This window comes from Erythranthe guttata, chromosome 10 (assembly GCF_056151865.1).
Source record: "Erythranthe guttata isolate IM_541 chromosome 10, IM_541, whole genome shotgun sequence".
NCBI classification, from domain to species: domain Eukaryota; kingdom Viridiplantae; phylum Streptophyta; class Magnoliopsida; order Lamiales; family Phrymaceae; genus Erythranthe; species Erythranthe guttata.
The window spans coordinates 5919342-5942004 of record NC_142542.1 but is presented as its reverse complement, the minus strand read 5'-3'; the positions used below and the strand labels follow the sequence as shown (position 1 = coordinate 5942004).

Here is a 22663-nt window from a genome sequence, read left to right as displayed (position 1 = left end):
CAATTGTTAGGATTTGGTACTTAGGATTAAATAATTTGCGTATTCCCTGTGGGATCGACATCCGACTCTCACGAGTCTACTTTACTACTTGTTTGCGATACGTACACTTGCGTGTTGGTATTTAGCACCCAACATTGACTATACTCTTGTATTTAAACGTGATCGAGTGAGAGAGGCGGAGGAAACCATATATATGCGTCAAACTCTTATTAACTCTTGAGCTAATTCAATCTCCAAAACTGTAGCGCATATTTTCTTCACAAACCATATGGGCATGGCTTCCGATTCACTATCCATCTTAACCGAAAACGAACACAAACCATTGCCAATCTCAACACCGAAACGAGAACAAATTGATCGCCCAAATTCACCCTCGAAGCCATGTTCCTTCATCTCTCTCGTTATCTCCTCCTCCGTCGCTCTCTCTGTAACCATCGCCCTTGCCTTTCTCTTCTTCTCCACCTCAACCGCCACCTCATCATCAGTCAACCCCGTTTCCACCGACCATCATTCGGTCTCGAAATCTCTCTCGAAGCTCAAACGCCCCGTCGTTATAATAGTTTCCTTCGACGGGTTCCGGTTCGGGTACCAATACAAAACGGATACTCCGAACATCGACCGGCTGATAAAAAACGGAACCGAAGCTGAGCTAGGACTAATCCCCGTTTTCCCAACCCTAACTTTCCCCAACCACTACTCCATAGCCACCGGCTTGTACCCAACTTCCCACGGCATCATCAACAATAAGTTCACCGATCCGACTACGGGAGAACAATTCACCCTCCGAAGCCGCGAGCCGAAGTGGTGGCTCGGTGAGCCGCTCTGGGAGACTGTTGCTAACCACGACTTCAAAGCAGCCACTTATTTCTGGCCCGGCTCGGACGTGAAAAAGGGTTCTTGGATTTGCCCGAAGGACTATTGCATGTTGTACAATAGTTCCGTCAGTTTCGAAGAGAGGGTCGACACCGTTTTGAACTACTTCGATTTAACTAGCGACGAAATTCCGTCGCTAATGGCGTTGTACCTCGAGGACCCAGATAGTCAGGGCCACGAAGTGGGGCCCGACGACCCTAGGGTTACGGAATCCGTCGCTAATGTCGATAAATTGGTCGGAAGATTGATAACCGGTTTGGAGAAAAGAGGAATCTTTGAGGACGTGCATATTATTATGGTTGGTGATCACGGCATGGTTGGCACGTGCGACAAGAAGTTGATATTCTTAGACGATCTTCTTAAGTGGATCGACATTCTGACGGAATGGGTTCAATCCTACACTCTGTTGCTCGCGATTCGCCCGCCGGCCAATTATTCGTCGGCAAATGTCGTCGCTAAAATGAGCAAGGGCTTGAAATCGGGTAACGTGACTAACGGAGAGTATCTAAGGGTTTACTTGAAGGAGGATTTGCCAAGTAGATTGCACTATTCGGACAGCGAGCGGGTCCCACCGATAATCGGGTTGGTTGCGGAAGGGTTTAAGATAGAGCAGACGAATTCAGGAATTCAAGAGTGTGCAGGTGCACACGGATACGACAACGCGTATTTTTCGATGAGGACTATATTTATTGGGCATGGACCAAGATTTGCAAGGGGTAAGAAGATTCAATCTTTTGAGAATGTTGAGATATATAATTTGGTTACTAAAATACTAAAGATTAAAGGAGCTTCCAATAATGGGACTAAGTCTTTTGCAAAAGATGTTCTTTTGCCTAGCCGTTGAATTTGTAATTTTAAGTTATGTTTCTCTTGATCTTCTTCTTCCTTCTCTACGTTGAGTAATTTGTATTTTTAGATAATATGTTCAAATAAAGTGTTGAATTTGGATTGGATGATTTGAACCAAGCATTGATTCTAATTCATACTATAAATTTTATCAAGCTTTGTTTACATTTGATCAATTTAATAATAAATAAATAAAAACCTAATTTAAAATGAGTACACGTGTTCTTGCCATGTGACATGCTTGTATAAAAAAAAAAAATCAAGAAATCTTAAAATAATTATATTAAGTAGAAACTCGATACATTAATACCTAATGAATTAATAAATTTGGTTAAGTAATAATTTTTCCCGGTTTTGACTTGAAAATAACGTGCTGAACTAATAATTGGCTATATTTATAGGGTAATACGCATTCGAAAACTTTAAGAAGTCCCATATAATATATATAAATTAATAATAAATAAAAATAATTTTAAATTACACAGTACAATATATATTTTATAGATCCATAAATACTAATAAAATATAAAATTAAAATGTTATCTTAATCAATAAAATTTCCTTTTTTAATATCCAATTAGAATAAAGTAATTAATTTAGTTTATAAGGCTAATAATAAACTATTTTCTTTTCCATAAATAAAATTAAAAAAAAAAAAGACACATACAAATAGTGTGACTGTGTGACGCAAGGCCCAAGAGAAATACAAGCCCCACCCAATCCTCTCTGTTCCACTACTCACGTTGAATCGCCGCCGCACACAGATCCCTCTCGCACGCCGCCGCCGCCGCACTGCACCGCGATTCGTACAGGGAAACTTAAAATTAGTACGGTTCCTTTGATTTTTCAGCTGTCAGAAGCTTGAATTGATTACAGTGAGTCAACTCAGGTTCAGAATAGGTATAAAAAAAAGGAGAAATGACGAGCTATCTGTGGAGGAAATACGCAGACTATGTGTACACGAAATGGGAGAGGACGATTCTCTGGGATATGATTGATCCTTACCGGCGGCCCAAATCGTTCACTCCGTTAGTCACCATCTACATCTGTGCTTTTTATACCGGTGTTGTAGGCGCTGCAATCACCGAGCAGCTCCACAAGGTAAAACCTAACCACTTGTTTCTCCGACCTATTTTTCAGATTCAAGATGAATTTTGCTTGGCACTATTAATTTGCTCTATTGATTTTCTTATGAATTATTGAAATTTTTTTATGCTATGATCAGATGATTATGTTTTTTTTTTTTTTTTTTTATAACTGCAAGTAATATTAGATTGGTATGCCTCTAGTTCTAGGTCTTTTAGATTGTTAAATATTAGGGTAAAATAGAACAAAACCCGAATTCTGGGCATCGAATTGCATAATTGAATTCCTTCGTTTCGTGTTTGCTGATTTTGAATTCAATTGAAATCTACGATACTGATTTTGACGAAGAACAAGAACCACACGTGTTGTCGATGCTCTTTGCTTTATAACTTCAGTTGCATTATATCTCATATATCATATATATATATATATATATATATATATATATATGTGTGTGTGTGTGTGTATTCTGAAATAGTTATAATTCGGAATAGTGTTTTGAAATTGAATTCTATTGCCTGCATTTTAGAAGCTCTTGCTACAAGTCTTTCAATCTGCAAGGTTAAGTCCGTTATCGGAATATGAATGCACGCTACTTAAGATCATTTCCTGAATGGTTTCCTTTACTGTTTAATTGTATGAGAACAAGCGGTTGCCTATTTTTAATACGTAATTATCATAATACTGGTACTGAAAACTGAAAAGATTGCGATCAATGTATTCAGAGGCCTGTTCGACTAATATTTGTTTCGTTTTTGTTTTTATTTTTTTTTCTTAGGAGAAATATTGGGAAACACACCCTGGGGAATCGGTTCCTTTAATGAAGCCAATGTTTTATCGAGGGCCTTGGAGGGTTATGAGAGGTGATGTGCCTCCATTCATCAAGAACGAATAGCTAAAAGCATCCACGAATTAGCTATCGGTGCTTGGTTGTCATTTGTACATATCGAAGATATATATGCTTATTAATCGAGATTTGAGGTACTTGATTTAAACTATTGGAGTTGTTAAGCATCGTCGTATTCGTGGCTGCCTTTTCGAGAAAAATGCAATAGTTTCCTTTTTGTTTCGTTTTTGTTTCTTAATTCTTACTAGGATAACGCGACCCTTCATGGGACGGACACCAACTTTGCTGGTCTGTGTTTGCTTTTTTTGTTCTGCGTCTGGATTGAATAGTGAATACTAAAGGCTATATTTGTAAAACTCGAAATGGAATAGATCTTTTGTATGATGTTCGGTCAAGCTCAACGAAACAATGCTTGCAAACACACTTGACCAATGCAGGGATGGATGCCTATGAATGTGAATATATGCTCAAGGCATCTCAAACCAACTGAATGCACCAATGGCGATGAAGATTCTTTCTGTCTACGATCCAATTGATGGACACTCACTATACAGTCAAATTTCAGTATCGACAGACGGCTTAAACTACACGAACATTTCATTTTCATACAACTCGGAATGCTCTACCAGAGATGAAATACACATCAAACTCGCGTGAACTACTTTAAAGCTGTTTGAACACCAATCCAAGACAAAATAATTTGCACAATGGAAGCAAAAAAGCATCTCCATATCAGAAAAGATGCAGCAAAGAAAGAAAAATACGGAGTTGTAGAATCGAGGACTTGATGCAAAGATGCAGAATAAGATGTTATAGTCTTATAGACAAGCTCAATGATTAGTTGTAATTGACAAGAGTAGTACAAATAGGAAATACATAGGAACAACAACAGCAATACTCGAGAAAAACAAGAATTGCAGTTATTCATTGATCATCATAAATAATAATTTGCAAGATCGAATCTACAGTTGCAATAATCTTAATCACAGATCACCGGAATTCGAATCGTGAATAGCCAGAGGCTTATTCGTGTTTTCGGTACGTTTTTGTTTTTTCAGCCAGAGTGACAGTAAAATACCCGAAAATCACACTTGGGCGAAACTGCCTTCAACACAAGCCTTGCAGTATCTTCCTGCCTGACCTTAGCACCTTCCTTCTCCACCAGCGCTGCCGCCACAATACTCTCGTAACCGCCGCCACCGCTCGCCACATAGGCAATCAGTGCCGCCTGAACGGGGCCTAAGCTGGGATTATAAGCTGCAGATTCGGTGTAAGAGCCTTTATACACATTTCCTTCAGAATCCATCAATGCCACACCCGACGGACACCCGCTGTACGGTGCGTGTGCGTTGTTTGCAGCTTCCAAAGCCGATTCCCTCAAAAGATCCTCACTTTTTTCATACTTGCCGCAATTCCCATTTGCCAATTTACTGAAGTTCTCATCATTTCCGTTGCTCAAATTGACAGAATTGACGGCATTTGGGGGCAATAGATCCAGCCGATTGTCGTGTTGATCGAGCAGAAGCGGGCATTCGTGATCGAGCAAATCGTGCGGGCCGAACGGATTGGGTAAAAAATTGGATAAGGGTTTGCGATTCTCTACATGGTCAATGTTCTGAGCGCAATTTTCTTCATCGATGACGAGGATTTGGACGGAGGAGGAGTGGCGGAGTTCCTGCAGGAACTGGCGGCAATGGCCGCACGGGGCGGAGGAGACGGCGAAGGAGAGGAGGCGGCGGCAGCGGTGGACGGCGAGATTCGTGAGGAGGAACTGCTCCGCGTGGACGGAGTGGTGGAGCGGCAGGCCGGGGAATTCGAGATTGACGCCGACGAATACGCGGCCGTCGGAGCCGAGACCGACGGCGCCGACGTTGAAATTGGAGATTGGGGGCCGGGCTAAAGCCTGCGCGGAGTGGACGAGGTGGGGGAGGAGGTGGAGCACGGAGGGGAGGTTCAGTGATTCGGCGATGGATTCCGCAGCTGAGGCTTCAATCACGAATTGATTTGCAGAGAGATGGATCTGATTCATTGTGTGACTGTGTGTGGGAAATTGAAGGTCGGAAGAGAATCAATGGAGGTTTTCCGGCGGGGGGAGGGGGGAATTTGGGAAGTGGTGGTGGTGGGGTATTTATAAGGCTGAGATTCGGTGGTTTGCATTTCATAAACTCAGCTTTTGCTAACATGCGCCACATGATTCCTTTTTTGACCTTTTCATTCCCCTATTAGTTGTAAAACATTAAAATATGATAACAAATAAATTATTAAATAAAATCATCTTATAATATGACCAACAAGAATTGACTTAATTACTAAAGTAGGAGAGACTATATGTGAAAATAAATAAATTATGTTTTTTTTTTTTATTATATATATTTTTAATTGATATTTATCTATTTGTTGTTAATAATTTTCATTTGATATATGGTAGTAGTTTAAGAAAAAGAATCATTGAAGATGATGAGAGAAGGGTCCCCATGACTTTTGTTGGCCTTATCTGGATAATATTGCATTATTTGGGGGCAATAGGAAAAGTTTATTGAATTTCCTTGGTGTTTATTTAATCTCAATCAAAGATTTGCATTATTTGATTACTATACATGTGTGCAATTATTTGTGTTGTTTGAAAGATTCTCATTAGTTTTTATCTCTTTTTTCAAGTCCAAGTTGGCCTACTACTAACAACCAATACTCAAAAATTGATTTAATTAAGTGGAAATTAGATAGAAGTTTCTCAAAAATATTTTTTATAGCTTTAAGAACAAGTGATTAAGTAGATTTGATGTAGTGCAATGGAGTTGGACCGAATCGGACGGATTGCAATTAAGTTACACGGGACGAAGATAAGTCTAGAAAACAAAGGTCTTTTAACAAATTGAATTTGCTAAAATCCGACAGTTCTATTCTAATCATTTTGTGCAACTAAGTTTATTTCATTTATTTGTGGTAAAAACTTGGGGGGAGCTTGGAAGCTATTTATTTAAAACCTGTACAAAGGAATCTTCACCTATCTCGACTCAGCGAAACATAAAATAAAAGGGTGAAGAGAAATCGGTGGGAAGGAAATAAAGACCATTAAATTATGAAGCGGACGACTTTAATCTATAAATTAAACTATCACTCGATGTGATACACGAGGTGTAACATCTTATAGAGACATATGTCAACTATGAGAAGAAACTATAGGCTTTGTCTATTAATAGATGTGACAATGATATAACCCATTCTTTAATTTGGTAAGTTGGACAAAATGTATATAATGTTACAAAACAAGTCATATTCCTTATGTAGTTAGTTGGTGCAAGCTTGCAAGCATTACTATATAGAAATTCTATTTCAACACGCTTTTCATTTAATTTAACTATCAATAACGCTTTTAGATCTCGTGTTTTGCTTTCTCTAAATCAAGTCATTTTCGCGGAGCCAATTAATTTCCTTACATGTCAAAGTTGCATGGCATTACATTATAGGCGCCCGTTATATGCAAGCCCATTTTTTTATTAGTTCAAACCCACATAAAAAGATTTATTAGTTCAAACCCCTAAACTAATTTATTTTTATTACATCAAGACCAAAGATGACGAATATACCCTTATCCACAAATAATACTTGAATATAAATAAACCCTATTTTTTATTTGTACAACACCAAAAAATAAAAAAACTCAAAAGACATAAAAAAAAGAATACGGAAAAAGAATACGACAGCCGCATGACCATCGCAGAAGACCGCCGCACGACCACCGCACAAGACTGCCGCACGACCACCACTAGACCGCCGACGACGATCAGCAAGCCACCACCACCGCACTACCACCACCAAACCATCTCCACCGCACCATCACCATCACCCCACCACCACCAACAAGTCCTTTTTACTAAACTTTTGTTTGTCAATTAAAAAATATTAATCGAGCATCGATTCTTGATAAATATGCGTGGATGAACATTAATCTATGCTTACTTCTTGTTGGGTTGCAATGCGTTAGCCGATTTTGGAAAAAAAATTGAGATTGAAATTGATTTTTTTGTGTGTTTTCGTTGTTTTCCCAAATCGGTTTATCCAGACCGATTTTGTACACGAAAATCGACGTCACAATACCGATTTTTGTTAACAAAAATCGGCAACACAACGCCGACTTCACAAGTCAAAATCGGCGTTGTAACGCCGATATTTTTTTTTTTTTTATGATTTTTGTTTTTTATTTGGCTTTGAATTTCATTAAGGGCAAATTAGTATTTTTATGTTGGAGGTTTTGAACTAATAAAAAAATGGGCTTGCATATATCCGTCGCCTACATTATATTGATTAATTAATTAATCAATATAACAACCAATTACTGATAATAATATAATAAAAAATAAAATGTTCTTCAAAGCCTAATTAATTAATATATAAAAATTACAAGATGGCAGCCCAATTAGTTAGATCAAGAACAGCCCAAATTGTACAACAGAATTTAGGCCTGGTAAGATTTGTTAGGACAAAAGCCTTATCCTCGTACACGTGTGAACGAGAAGATGGCCACGTCAACTGCTCACACATCAATCACCAACCCATGATTTAAAAAATTAAATTTCATATTTTAACAAATATATTTTTTAATTTTTTTTTGAAATTTATGTATGTTATTCATGTATTAATTAGTAGGAAGTAAAAAGAGAGAGAAAATGGGGAATCCAATTGGCATAAAACTGCAGCTTTTGGGTGGGATTTATCATCCTGCAACAAAAATTTTATCTTCGTCTTTACCAAGAATCGGTGAACACAGACAATCACGTAGGTTGGTATTAGGTTTTGGTGTTTCATTTCTGTCTCAGTTCACCAACATGTCTCATGGCGCCAAATCTTTCACTGCTTTCGCCGCCCGCCAAAAGGGTGCTGTTGAGAAGGTCATTATTCTTCAAACTTTTTTTTTTTTTTTTTTTTTTTTCATTTTAAATTCTAGGGTTTGGGTAATTGTAATTTTCTGGGCTTTTGTCGAATTGGGTGTTGTCATTTTCTTGAAAATTTGGTACAAAATTGGTACTGGTGAACTGTTATTAAGCTTTGCATTGTCTAGAGAACATTCCACGGAATTTTGAAGATTCCGTTGAATTTGATATAAGGGTGAACGTGGAAGAAAATTCATAGTTGACGAGTACCGGTTGTAATTACCCAAATAGAAGGGGTAATTTTGTAATTTGGCCTTACCTCAGGCGTGGCTGTAATAATCCTGTGTCAATGTGTCATGATTAACTTTTGTTTAGATTTTAAAGGTTAATCACCAGCTGCTGCTAAAATGTTTAATGCATTTAGTTAACTAAAAATTCTGCTTAATTAATTATGATTTAAAAGGTATTAGAGAATGTGGAATGGCCCGAGCAATTTCCCTTCAAGGACGAGGATTTCCTGCGCTTTGACGAGTACGTAATCCCCGAAATTATCTATATGTCTATATATATTATTACGATTAGTTAAGGTTGTCTGAAAAAACAACACGACAGATCACCAGATACGACGTTCTACGAATCTCCCCGTTTCGTGACACACATAGACGATCCCGCCATTAAAGCGCTCACTAAATATTACTCGGAGGTTTTCCCTCCGAGTAATACACCTGGCGTTGCTCTACTCGACATGTGTAGCAGCTGGGTGAGTTTTTATTTACTTATTATATCTTAAACGTTATCACCGCTTCTTTAATTTATCAAAGTTATTACACAAAACGTAACACGATTCTTGTGATTTGTTTAGATCAGCCATTATCCAAAAGGGTATAAGCAATCAAGAATAGCGGGAATGGGTCTCAACGAAGAAGAGCTAAAGCGAAATCCAGTGAGAAAATCATTATATTGTTAATTTGCTGTTTGAATCAATTAATTAATTAATTGATGGCTTTGTAGGTTCTGACAGAGTATGTTGCGCAAGATTTGAACGTCGATCCGAAACTCCCGTTCGAAGATAACACCTTTGATGTTATTACAAATGTGGTATGCTATCTTATTTTATATTCAATATACGTCGTCCATAATTAAATAAATGCTAGGCTTATGTATAATCAGTAACTCGATAATGTTTCAGGTAAGTATCGACTACTTAACAAAGCCTCTCGATATTTTCAAGGAGATGTCTCGGATCCTCAAACCAGGTGGACTTGCTATTATGAGGTATATTTAATCACTTCCATTAATAATTTTTTTTTATAATTTAAATAATTCGTCTAATTTTGTGACTTTTGCCATGAAGCTTCTCTAATCGATGTTTCTGGACAAAGGCAATCTCGATCTGGACATCAACCGGAGATTCTGATCATGTAATGATAGTCGGAGCATATTTTCATTATGCTGGAGGATTTGAGCCTCCTAAGGTAATTAATCCATATCCAATTTTTTTCTTACTTATAAATTTCTAAAATTCTCGTTTTTTACCAATTTTTTTTTTCTTTTCATTTTTCTTAAATAATATTTTTAGGCAGTAGATATATCGCCAAACCCTGGTCGAACCGATCCTATGTATATCGTGTACTCGAGAAAATTATCAGCCTGACTCAGGATCACAAATTAGTCCCTCGGAAAACGGTGAGCCTTCGATTCAATGTTTCTGTTTTCGGCGTGCATTCTGGATAAATGCATGTAACTTGCTCGAATATTATGCTTTATTTTTTATATGAAAGTCGATCAAACACGAGAGAATGTGTTGGTGGTTTCGGTGCATTTGTCTGGGAATATTGCAAACTCACATGCCTTATAATTTAAATATAAATATCATCTTGAAGAAACATAATAGTAACAATTTGTGTACATAGAGATAAATAGATAATTAAATTAACACATATATACATGTAATACATGCATGATTATAATACCGATAAGCCGACTCGGACTCTTATTACATAGAATAATATGATTCAAACATTGATTTAAGGGTTTCTAACATAGAATAATATGATTCAAACATTGATGTAAGGGCCACTCTGGATGTACGGTCAAATTACGAAAAAACTCCTCATATTTGGATAATTAAAATCACCCCTCAATTATGATTCTTCTTAAATGTCCACCCTTGCAGTGTCAATTTAGTGGAATCTTCTAGATTATGTGGAATGTTTTTAATTTTGTTTCGTTTTATCCCATTTTAGCTCCTCATTTAGAAACAAGATAATTATAAGATGTGTACAGTTAAACCTCTATAAAATAATAGAGTTGGGACAAATAAAATTCTATTCATTTAGTGAAATATTAAATTATTGAACTAATAATTTGGTAGGTTTTTATCGAGTCGGGATCAAAAGAAACTATTATTTAAACAAGGTTATTAATTTCTCGAGTATTAATTTATCGTAGTTCTACTGTATATTAACTTATAAATATCAGATTGTGATGCATCGGAAACTGCAGTTTTGCACAAAACGAGTACAGACTAGAAAATATTTCATGGAGTTGAGAAGATTATGTTGAAAAAAATTCAACGCGAGGGGATTTTTGTAATTTGGTCTTACCTCAAGGGTGGTCGTAATTTACCGCATATATAAATGTATACATACAACTATACACGACATTCATATTGCAGAATATATTGCTAAGGGCAGAGGACCAATGGACTATTGACACGTACATGTGATCAAAATATTCCTGGAAAAAATAGACTTTAATTGAAAGGAGTCCAATATAACATAAAGAGTTCAAAAATAATATTCTCATTCCATTCTAACACAAAAGATCAAGAACATGAACTCCAAATTCCATAACTCAAAAAGCAAAAGCACAAAACTACAAGCAAAAGAATATATACAAAGCCAATAAAACGTCACGAAAAGTTGCCGGAAAAAAAAGAAAAAAGTCGAAATAAAGCGTTCGCTTATTAATGCTTACGATTATTATTATTTTAAGCCCATCCTTGTTTGTATTTACGGAAAAGTTCCTCCGTTTGGGCGTTCTTGTAAGCACTGCAAGCTATGAGATAAACCCATATCAAAACCACAACCGTCACTATTAGCACCACATTCACTTTCCTCCACTCGTGCCGTAAATTCCCGAGCAAGCCCGCTTTGCAAGAATTGCAGTTGTAGCAGAGTTGGCTCGGATCGTTGTTCCATATAACACAATCTGGATCCACTGCTGCGTTGGGTGGCCCGACCCACGTTGTCGGGCTTGAGTACTGGAGCCCGCATATCATCGGAGGCTTGCAGCAGCCCGACTTTAGCCCGGCCCGAATAAGATTTTCGAAAAGAATATATTAGAATTAGATTCAAAATGTGATTAAGACAGTTATAGAGCATAGGAATAGGATACCTTTCGGCCACTACTAAAACAACTTTATATTTTTATATCTTTCACAATACAATATATGATCTTAATTTCAGGGGGGAAAAGTCCAAATTGCCCCTTTGTGACTTTCATCTTTTCTTTTTCACTTCAATTAATCTATATCCATTAATTTGTTAATCTATTATTAATGTTGGGGGTAAAGATGGAAAAAAAGATTATGCTTCAAACTCTTGCACCAATAAAGGCGAAATCTCTACCCGACGAGTATTTGATAAATGTAAATTATGGTGACTGAACGGTGGTGCGTTTGTTTAAACTCATTAGTGGAGACAGGGATTTTTATTACAGATGACAAAAAATGATAAAAGGGACCCACCATTAGGTAAGATTCAAGAAACAGAGCAGGATTACAGACTGGATTTTTAAGGAGGCAGGTGAACTGAAGTTACAGTTAATCTTATTTTGTTAATTTAAATCAATTTAATTTTGTAATTTAATGATTGAATTCGAAAGAAATAAGCAATTTCCTTAAACTCCATTAATTATAATTTAATAAAGAAATAATAAAAAAATTAAAATTTAAAAAAACCTGAACAGGAGAGAGATGGGCAGCGAAGAAATCAGCAGCAGAAATAAATCTCTGATTAAGCTTAGGACAAGTTTGTGAGTCAGCCAAACAGGCCCTTATACCACCCCAGTTGTCGCTGCTGGTGACGTGGTCCCTCAGCCAAGAAGAGAAACCCTCCAGCCTGTACTCGTGGAACCCCATCCCGGGGGATGCGTACGCGCCGTTGGGGCGCGTGACGACGAAGGCGAGCACGAGGACGACGAGGAGAAGCACGATGAGGATGAACATGCAGACAAGGTAGACGCCGAGGAGTCCCTCCTTCTTCCAGTACGCGCCGACGAATCCGGTGAGGGTCACGAGCAGGAAGGCGAGTCCGATGAAGACGAGGGGCCACCGGAGCCAGCGGATGCAGTCGTTGTCGGGCTTGGAGGCGAGCCATATTCCGGCGGAGATGATGGGGATTGAGCACATCAGTGCGACGAAGTTGAGTAAAGCTGTGAGGTTGTTGCTCACTGCCATTTTTAGTGCGTGGAAAGAGGTGAGGCGGCGGAGATGCTCTGTTGGAGGAGGAGGATCGAACAGAGGATTGATCCCAGTGTGAAACGGACAGACACACAGTACATGTGATCTATACTGAGAGGAATGTGTGAGAGAGAAAAGTGTTTTAAGTCAAAGCTGTAAATAGAATAAGACAGAATATTGTAAAAAAGAAAAATCATGTTACAAACTTAAAATTAATATTCAATATTAGAAAATAACTAAACAACAATGGGTCCATAGCTCAGTGGTAGAGCAATTGACTGCAGATCAATAGGTCACCGGTTCGAACCCGGTTGGGCCCTTAATTTGTTTTTTTTTTTCCTACATTTACATTGATTTTATATTAATTGTTTTTTGTTTTTTTTTTCCTACATTGATTTTATATTATAAATCTATAAAAATAGGAATTTTTTTCTGGAATTAATTTTCAAAATAATCCTTAAAAATCTATTTTTTTTTCTCCATAATTACATTCATAATCTCAATCTTTTTATATTATTTACATTATAAATATATAAAAGTAATGAATATGATTTTCATTTCAAGTTATGATTTTAAATTACCAATGATTTTGATTAAAAAAAAAAGGTTCGACTTCGGAATATGATTTTCATTTCAATTTTAGGAATTCCACTTTCCATTTTCTTACGAGAGATGAGATGAATGATAGGAAAAAGAAGGGGTTTAGCTCGTAAATCTCTTTTGGCTAGTTTCGTATACTAGTCAGTTTCAAGTACTATACTTTGGACACTGTATTCCTCCATTTTAAGTTTCCGTTACATTACAGTGAGCTCATTGGTAGAGCAATTGACTGCAGATCAATAGGTCACCGGTTCGAACCCGGTTGGGCCCTTAATTTGTTTTTTTTTTTCCTACATTTACATTGATTTTATATTAATTGTTTTTTGTTTTTTTTTTCCTACATTGATTTTATATTATAAATCTATAAAAATAGGAATTTTTTTCTGGAATTAATTTTCAAAATAATCCTTAAAAATCTATTTTTTTTTCTCCATAATTACATTCATAATCTCAATCTTTTTATATTATTTACATTATAAATATATAAAAGTAATGAATATGATTTTCATTTCAAGTTATGATTTTAAATTACCAATGATTTTGATTAAAAAAAAAAGGTTCGACTTCGGAATATGATTTTCATTTCAATTTTAGGAATTCCACTTTCCATTTTCTTACGAGAGATGAGATGAATGATAGGAAAAAGAAGGGGTTTAGCTCGTAAATCTCTTTTGGCTAGTTTCGTATACTAGTCAGTTTCAAGTACTATACTTTGGACACTGTATTCCTCCATTTTAAGTTTCCGTTACATTACAGTGAGCTCATTGGTAGAGCAATTGACTGCAGATCAATAGGTCACCGGTTCGAACCCGGTTGGGCCCTTAATTTGTTTTTTTTTTTCCTACATTTACATTGATTTTATATTAATTGTTTTTTGTTTTTTTTTTCCTACATTGATTTTATATTATAAATCTATAAAAATAGGAATTTTTTTCTGGAATTAATTTTCAAAATAATCCTTAAAAATCTATTTTTTTTTCTCCATAATTACATTCATAATCTCAATCTTTTTATATTATTTACATTATAAATATATAAAAGTAATGAATATGATTTTCATTTCAAGTTATGATTTTAAATTACCAATGATTTTGATTAAAAAAAAAAGGTTCGACTTCGGAATATGATTTTCATTTCAATTTTAGGAATTCCACTTTCCATTTTCTTACGAGAGATGAGATGAATGATAGGAAAAAGAAGGGGTTTAGCTCGTAAATCTCTTTTGGCTAGTTTCGTATACTAGTCAGTTTCAAGTACTATACTTTGGACACTGTATTCCTCCATTTTAAGTTTCCGTTACATTACAGTGAGCTCATTACCCAGCTGAAGTGACTAGAATGCCCTTCATTAATAGACTCAATTTAGGAAGTTAGTAATCCAGAGTGCTTGTGAAAATGCCCAAAAAAGACTTAATAGTTAAGACATATTTATATATTTAAACTTTATTATTTATGCATACACAAACACTCACTTTATTTAGGTAGGAAAAAGTTAAGGAAGCAGTTTTATAGCAGCTTCTCTTGAACTTTGACAGCCAAAACTTAAACAAGAAAACACACACACACACATAGCACACATCACACATAGCACACAGCACACAGCACACAGCACAAAGTATTATTACATATTAGCAGGCTGGTATAAGTATAACCCTCACTTCTCTGCCTTAAGAACCTCTTCTTTCCCATTAGCCATGTTCTTCAAGGACTGAAACCTAAAACCCTTGTCTCCGAACTTCGTTTTCGAGTAAAAACTCAGATAATCTCGAAAACGAACACAATTCGGAAGCAAAAGCTCCGGAGCAGGGGAAATAACCGCATCGCCGCACGGGTTATAGAAAGTGGCAATCGAGAGCCTATTCCCATCCTTCATTGCCATCACCCTGTGCAGAGCACTTTTGTATACTCCATTACTCAGTATCTCGATCTGATCGCCCGTATTTATGAATATTCGATTATTCTTCGAAGGCGGGATTTTCACCCATTTCCCGTCTTTGAAAAACTCGAGCCCCGGCACTTGATCGTCTTGGAGCAAGAGAATAATCCCGCCTGCATCCGTGTGCTCCCTGAGCCCTCTTATAAGCTCAGGATTCGGACACTGAGGATAAACTGCTGCTTTTGTCCCCACAGTGGGGCCCACACTTCCCGAGAATGCATCCTTTATGCGATCCTTGTCGATTCCAAGATTCTCGCACATGAGCTCCGATAGATTCTCTGCTAACTTGATTAGTTGCTCGATGTATTCGTCCATTGCCTTTCTGCATATACGGGCGTACATTAATTTTTTTCGATGCAAGATCGAATTATTTCGTGTTTCTTAAAACTTACTGGAGGTCTTTGGAGAGGCCGGAGAGATCGTTGATGTTGGAATTCGGGCGGTGCCAAACGAAGAAGGTGCTCTCCCAATCCTTGTCCTTAATAAACTCGTTGCTCTCCATTTTCTTCGCCGTATCCGAGTTGTAGAAGCTCTCTTTCATATTGTCTTCGTAATGAGTGTTCATTAAAAGCTTCACCTTCTCCATGATGTCTTTATCAATTCCATGGTTCTCAATCTAAACGTACCGAAGAAAGAAAAAACGCAATTATTTTCCGAAAAAAAAAAAAAAGAATTCGCGTTGAAATTAAATTTCAGTTACCATAAAGAAGCCCCATTTTTCGCAAGCCTCGTGCAGAAGCACCATCGTGTTGCTTCGTTTCTCGCCGTCGAGCTCGCTAAAGTCGATCACGGGTATTTCCATCTTCACAGTTTTATTGTTCTTGTGTATATATATATGTTTGAATGTGAGATATGAGAGTTAGTTGATGGGGTGTATATATATAGGCAGCAGTTGGGGAATGTTGAATATACTTACATTATTACATATGTATATATTTTATTACAATTATGGTTAGTTACATGTTAACGGTAAACTTACTGAAAGTAGATTAATTAGTTTGGCGCTTTGGGGAAAAACGAGGAAGGTTAATTAAGGCCCATATTCAGACCACCACTCCACCATCACCATGTGATTTTAAGCTTTTAATAATAATTTGACTTCAAATCAAATCTATTATTTTATTTGTCTCCCATATATCTTTGCTTCATTCTTGTTGAAGATTTTTTTTTTTTTTGTCTTGTTATATATGATGCTTCCTTTCTTCACCTCCTCCCCATGTGAATTAAACCGCCAACAACTTTATTTTTAAGAGAACTCGCAGTTATTCGAACTGCGCTGAATAAACTCCGTTTTCGTGCAGTAGCTCACTAATTACACGAAAAATACGAAAAATGAAAATTATGTTCAGCTAACCATGTAAGAGTTTCAACTCTGGTTAAAATTATCTTGCTCTGCCAACTAGGTGACCCGTGAGGGACATTTTTTATTTTTGTTTCTTTTTAGCATGTCTAATGGGATTAGTACTATTTAAAATTTTCTTGTATTAAAAGTATTGTAATTGGCTTGCATTGTAGATCATTGTTTTGGTAAAACCAAGTGCAAGTGTGCCATTGAATGAGGTGACTTTAGATATGGGCAATAATCATATTGGCTCCACCACAACATAATATTAATTAATTTTTCGAATTTATTCGAATTTTTATCGTTCTATATTCGAGTCTGAGTCAAGTTTCATATCTTGTGTCGCACATAAATGTTCCCAATTATGGGTTCACTTTGTTCACAAAACGAGTTCAAACAAACCTTTATAATTTCATTCAAGCTCGACTACCATGATTTACTTTTAATAAAAAAATAAAAAAAAAATAATTCAATAAAGTAGAATAAAAAAATGAGAGAGCCCAACCAAAATGAAACCATGGGCTTACTTTTTTTTTTCTTTCCAATGGGCGGTATACATATTGGGCTGTCCCATTATGTTTTCTGTTTAATTATGATAATGTCTTATTCACATAGTTTTAGATTTTATATTAAAAAAAAAAAAAAAAAAACACCCAATTTTGTTCTCAATCATTCGAACCCTATCTTTGCAATTAGCTTTTGTTTTTTCAAATTTTCTCACCATTGTCATGCAGGAAAATTTCTTAGGTTGTTCGGTCGGTTTTTTTTTTTTTTAATAATAATATATATAAGGGTCTATTAGATATAACCCCCTTAAACATTCAAATAATAGGGGTAGACCCAAATTTAAATTTGCCATTTTGATAAAAGCCCAAGCTTTTCGTAATTACATAATTACCCTCAATCAAATACCACAAATCCCGTTACTTTACCTTTTGAAATAATATCAAATCCTTCGGCCCATAGTTGATTAACGAGATGCATAGTCGAATTACATCTGTATTAATATACTATCTCATATCATTTAATAGACTATCCCACTGGTATAATTTTACTATGGATCTCGTTAATCGACTATGGGCCGAAGAATCATCAAAACCCTAGATTTGAGAAGTGACGGCGGCGGATTTGTTTTTAAAATTAATAGACTATCTCATATCTTTTAATAGACTATCCCATGTATCTAATTCGACTATGGGTTTAGTTAATTGACTATTGGAAAAATAATAATATATATGGAAACTGAATAATATGTTTGTTTGAAATACTAATCAATTAGGGTAATTTTCCTTATTATATGAAAACGATTAGGGTAAATAATAATATATGTGAAAAAATAATAATATATATGGAAACTGAATAATATGTTTGTTTGAAATACTAATCAATTAGGGTAATTTTCCTTATATCATGTAATAGACTATCTTATTGATCTAATTCGACTATGGATCTCGTTAATTGACTATGGATCCCGTATTATTCAACCACATATAGTATATTAATAATTTCAATATAGTACATTAATCTGCTATGATAGTATATTACGGTTATAGTAGTGATATGAAATTGTGTTACAAACAATATACCACTGAAATGACAAGAACATTGAGAACAACACCAACGTAAAGTATTCCACATAACCAATAAAATAGTACATTAATAATCTCATAATTTCAATCTAGGGTTTTGATTAAATACATAAAACACATCATAACAAAATCAAACCAATATGTCGAGTTAAAAAACCCTAGTACATTAATAATCTCATAATAGTATAATAAAATGAAAATGGTAGTATCATACGGTATTCATAATAGTATACTACTGTATTACAACGGTTTAAGTACTTAACCGAAGTTACCGAGCCATTACATCGTAAACACCTCTTTATAGCAACCAACCCACCAAACCTCAACAAAATCCGTACGAAATTCGCCATCGAAAAAACCTAAAATCATGAAACAAAATTAAAAATGCAGAATACTAAAAAAATGATTAAATAGACTGCAAATACATTTGAATGATAATACATTAATATCATCAAAAATAAACTTAAAATGCAAAATCCATACGCTAAATTAAAAAAGACTATGAACTATATTTTAATGTACTACCCAGCACACTTAAATCGGCTGTTATAAACAAATAAACCAACTATCGGTCGGGATAAAAACATGAACTCGACCACAGCGGACAATTATTCGGATTATTGCATAAACCAACTACGAAGCTCATATAAAACAACTCTGGTCCGATCTGCGTGAACCATCCTCTTCTAACTCTGTCAATCCTCTTCCAAACAAACATCATCGGCCAAAAAAACGATATATATATGACGGAATAATTTTGTTAAAAAACGTTCTGCTTAATATAATCAAGTATCAACACAATTCTTAAAAATTTCTAACCACCGTACACGACAATCATGGACATTGAGCAAAAAATAAAAACAAATAACGCATTCATACCCGCTTAACAACGTCCAACAACAAACGCTCAAAAATCGATCCTATTTCCACGACGGTGCAGAAATCTTCAAAGACGATAAAACCCGCTGGAACGATGAAGAGAATCTTCAAAAAATATTGTACACGATTTGATATAACGGCCAATGATCTCACGTAAATTTATTCCGTGATTTTAGGCAACGTATCAGCAAATCTCAAATCACGTATTAAAGGAAATAAATGTCGTTTAATAATAAAACATGGGTATTAAAGAGAAATTATATAATATATTTTGCCAAGTTGGCAAAATTGGGTGTATCTCAAAAAGGGGAAAAAAAATTGGATCTACCTCATTAGAAAATATGAATAAGGGGGTTTTCCCTAATAATCAAATGCAAAAAAAATAAATAAAAATAAAATAAATTAAATTAAATAAATAAATTGAGGGCGAGTCAAAGTATTATTTGTTTTGTGATACAATGAATGCGACCTAGTTTCGTCAATCACGCAAAGGTAACTTTAATTTCACCTAAATTAATTAATTAATTAATTAATGTACAAATGAAACAACTTTGCCATAGATTTTTGTTATGGGAGTTAATTTCCAGCATTTCCTACGTGGCAGAGCTGACCTGGATAACCACGGTTATTTCTATGCTACACCCGGTGAAGGTTACACCGGGTAATTTTTTACCGTTGATCTACACACACCAATGTGGGTGTGTGTGTGTTTGTGTGTATATGAATGGTAAAGATCTACCCGGTGTATTTCACCCGGTGTAGCATAGTATAAGCCGATAACCACCCACTAAATCATAATATGTCAACGTGAAACGGGTCAACCCGTTTGGACCGAACCTACCCATTTCACTTCCAATCTAACATTCCAACAAAAACCTCCACACCCGGCCCAATGAACCCTGGCCCAAAATCTATTTCATCTTATGCAATAATTTGATCCCCTAATAAAATAGTTTTTGTCAATATAAATTATATATAACGCATAGTTGAGAGTTGTTGCAATTACTCAAATAAAAAGGGATTTTTAAATTTATTATACCTCAGGGGTGAATGTAATTTACCCATATATATATATATATATATATATATATATATATATATATATATATATATATATATATATATATATATATATATATATATATATTGTAGCATCCAAGTTGAATAATAGAAGTCAACATCTTCTTAAAAAGGTCAAAATTGAGGCCATAACATGTTAGAAAGTTATGGGTAGCAAGTTGGAAGTTTGTAGTTTGGTATCATTAATTAGTTTTTGATGAAATTGCAAAGGGGACCTCATTGTTGTCCGGAATTAGTGTTTTGTCCTAAGTGGGAAGGGTAATATTGTAAAAGTACATATCATAGTTCATCCAATTCCAAAGGACAAAATTTGTCTTTCTTGTTGTCTTTTCATCCTTTGTCTCATACAAACATCTTAATCCCACAAACCTTATCATGTGGTGTCTCAACTCATAGCTCACACACAATTATGGGTACATATTTGAAATATTTTCTTGAATTCTGTCGATTATAATATGATTTTTCTTTTCGATTTTGAAATAATATTAAACAAAGGAAAAATGTCTTATTTTGTGAAGAGAATTAATAAAGATAGGTGAAATTATATATCCCAAAGGAATAAGAAAATGGACCACTTTTACTAAGTTTATATACATGCGGTATTGAAGTGCAAAACGTGTCTGAATATAGACAAAGCTCTTTTTGCATACCTCAATTAAATCTAAAACTATAGCTGGAAAAAGTTCCTTATTTCACCATCACTAATAAGTAATATTTACATATATAAAAGTCATGGCTTTTGAGATCCTACACCGGGTAGATCTTTATCATTTATATACACACAAACACACACACACCCACATTGGTATGTGTAGATCAACGGTTAAAAATCACCTGGTGTAACCTTCACCGGGTATAGGATAGATAAAACCAAAAGTCATGACAAACTACACAACTTCTTCTACCTTCTTCTGTGGTCCTATTTTTTTTTTTTTTTTTTTATGAATTCATCCAACTTGCACATTTTACACGTCATCAAATCCACATTATCAAAATTTGTTAAAATCTGGTATTAAATCCGATAGGTCAATAACAAACTAACTCAGGGGTAAAATTGTCATTTTTCATCTTTTAGCTTTATTAGTCATTAATTACCTGCAAAATTAATCACAAAGATAGGAAGACATCTTCTAATTATAACTTTTATTGATAGCCTGCATTCGTTTGAATCTCTACAACCGAACATGTTATGAATCTCGAAGAAATATAATACTATATTTAAAAAGTGGCAAAATAAATTTGTGTGCAGATGAAAAACAAGTTGGGTATATATATAATATATGTATGGACACTGGCGGAGCTTCTAAGGGGCAGGGGGGCTGTTGCCCCCCCCAAGAATTTTTTTTTTTTATAGCTATTTTGACCTAATATTTTTTGAATATTACTTTTGACCCCCCAAAGATTTTGTAAATATGTTTCTTAACCCTTACTTTTTTGTTTATTCTCCATAATTTTATATAAATTATAGATATATATTATATTATATATATGTGTCGTAATTTTTTTCGCAGTATAAACCTATTTTTTTCAATGTCTTGTGAACCTAAATTTTTTTTCGGGGCGCTGGCCCGAACCCCGAAATTTTAGTTAGCCACCCCTACTTTCTAATACTGGTTCCGCCCCTGTGTATGGATATCATAATAATAATAATAATAATAATAATAATAATAATAATAATAATAATAATAATAATAATAATAATAATAATTTATTATTAATAATATATAAAAAGATAAAATAATTTTAAAGTCTTGATCGATAGTTACAGGATTGTCGTTTACCAGAGTCATTGTATCTGAAAAGCGAAAAGACAGCTGAGTAAGGTTTGTATTTATTGATATTCTTGGAATTATATTATGTATTTATTTGAATATGAGATGAATTATATGGTATATTTGCTACACTGCTGATTTATGGTATCCAAATTAAATACTCACACCCCCACTTTTGCTTCACCCAGAGTAAGTAGGTTCCAAAAGACAGCCATGAAAATTGAAATTTAATTTCCAGGACCAGTTTTTTTTTTTTTTTTTTTTTTGCTGGTGTGGTCCATTTATATATACTTATGTGTGTGTCTATATATATATATATATATATATATATATATATATATATATATATATATATATATATATATATATATATATAATGTTGAAATCAAGACTTGTCTATATCTGCATGAGACATAATTACAAGTTGCATCCATTCATATTTTCATGCATAAGGAAAAATATATGTCTTTTTCGGTGT

At 35.0% G+C, this 22663-nt stretch overlaps 5 protein-coding genes, 1 non-coding gene and 1 pseudogene across 7 annotated transcripts; 4 read left to right on the top strand and 3 right to left on the bottom strand.

The window, feature by feature from the left end:
• Positions 1 to 209: 209 nt before the first annotated feature.
• LOC105964846 (nucleotide pyrophosphatase/phosphodiesterase 2 pseudogene) lies at positions 210 to 1737 on the top strand (annotated as a pseudogene).
• Positions 1738 to 2407: 670 nt separating this feature from the next.
• On the top strand, positions 2408 to 4047 carry EMB2752 (embryo defective 2752). Its single transcript, XM_088824916.1, has 2 exons — positions 2408 to 2820; positions 3584 to 4047. The coding sequence occupies exons 1-2, from the start codon at positions 2638 to 2640 to the stop codon at positions 3698 to 3700; spliced, it is 300 nt and encodes a 99-aa protein (XP_088681042.1). The 5' UTR covers positions 2408 to 2637; the 3' UTR covers positions 3701 to 4047.
• Positions 4048 to 4470: 423 nt separating this feature from the next.
• LOC105969103 (cytidine deaminase 1) lies at positions 4471 to 5941 on the bottom strand. Its single transcript, XM_012993842.2, has one exon. It carries the CDS (start codon positions 5679 to 5681, stop codon positions 4707 to 4709), a length of 975 nt encoding a protein of 324 aa, XP_012849296.2. The 5' UTR covers positions 5682 to 5941; the 3' UTR covers positions 4471 to 4706.
• A 2224-nt stretch (positions 5942 to 8165) lies between these two features.
• On the top strand, positions 8166 to 10344 carry LOC105969132 (S-adenosyl-L-methionine-dependent methyltransferases superfamily protein). Of its 2 annotated transcripts, none has more exons than XM_012993872.2 (8): positions 8166 to 8541; positions 8987 to 9054; positions 9136 to 9283; positions 9386 to 9466; positions 9535 to 9621; positions 9713 to 9798; positions 9878 to 9998; positions 10103 to 10344. In XM_012993872.2, exons 1-8 carry the CDS (start codon positions 8320 to 8322, stop codon positions 10175 to 10177), a joined length of 888 nt encoding a protein of 295 aa, XP_012849326.2. In that variant the 5' UTR covers positions 8166 to 8319; the 3' UTR covers positions 10178 to 10344. The 2 variants fall into 2 exon arrangements, with proteins under 2 accessions (XP_012849326.2, XP_088679884.1); XM_088823758.1 differs by having other exon boundaries at positions 8231 to 8541; positions 8984 to 9054.
• A 967-nt stretch (positions 10345 to 11311) lies between these two features.
• On the bottom strand, positions 11312 to 13159 carry TET2 (tetraspanin2). Its single transcript, XM_012993861.2, has 2 exons — positions 12488 to 13159; positions 11312 to 11827 (listed from the first exon to the last, which is right to left on the bottom strand). The coding sequence occupies exons 1-2, from the start codon at positions 12983 to 12985 to the stop codon at positions 11516 to 11518; spliced, it is 810 nt and encodes a 269-aa protein (XP_012849315.1). The 5' UTR covers positions 12986 to 13159; the 3' UTR covers positions 11312 to 11515.
• Positions 13160 to 13236: 77 nt separating this feature from the next.
• TRNAC-GCA (transfer RNA cysteine (anticodon GCA)) lies at positions 13237 to 13308 on the top strand. Its single transcript has one exon. It is a non-coding gene; the product is annotated as a tRNA-Cys (tRNA).
• A 1712-nt stretch (positions 13309 to 15020) lies between these two features.
• On the bottom strand, positions 15021 to 16380 carry ACO1 (ACC oxidase 1). Its single transcript, XM_012993162.2, has 3 exons — positions 16224 to 16380; positions 15916 to 16139; positions 15021 to 15845 (listed from the first exon to the last, which is right to left on the bottom strand). The coding sequence occupies exons 1-3, from the start codon at positions 16323 to 16325 to the stop codon at positions 15242 to 15244; spliced, it is 930 nt and encodes a 309-aa protein (XP_012848616.2). The 5' UTR covers positions 16326 to 16380; the 3' UTR covers positions 15021 to 15241.
• Between the last annotated feature and the right edge of the window lie 6283 nt (positions 16381 to 22663).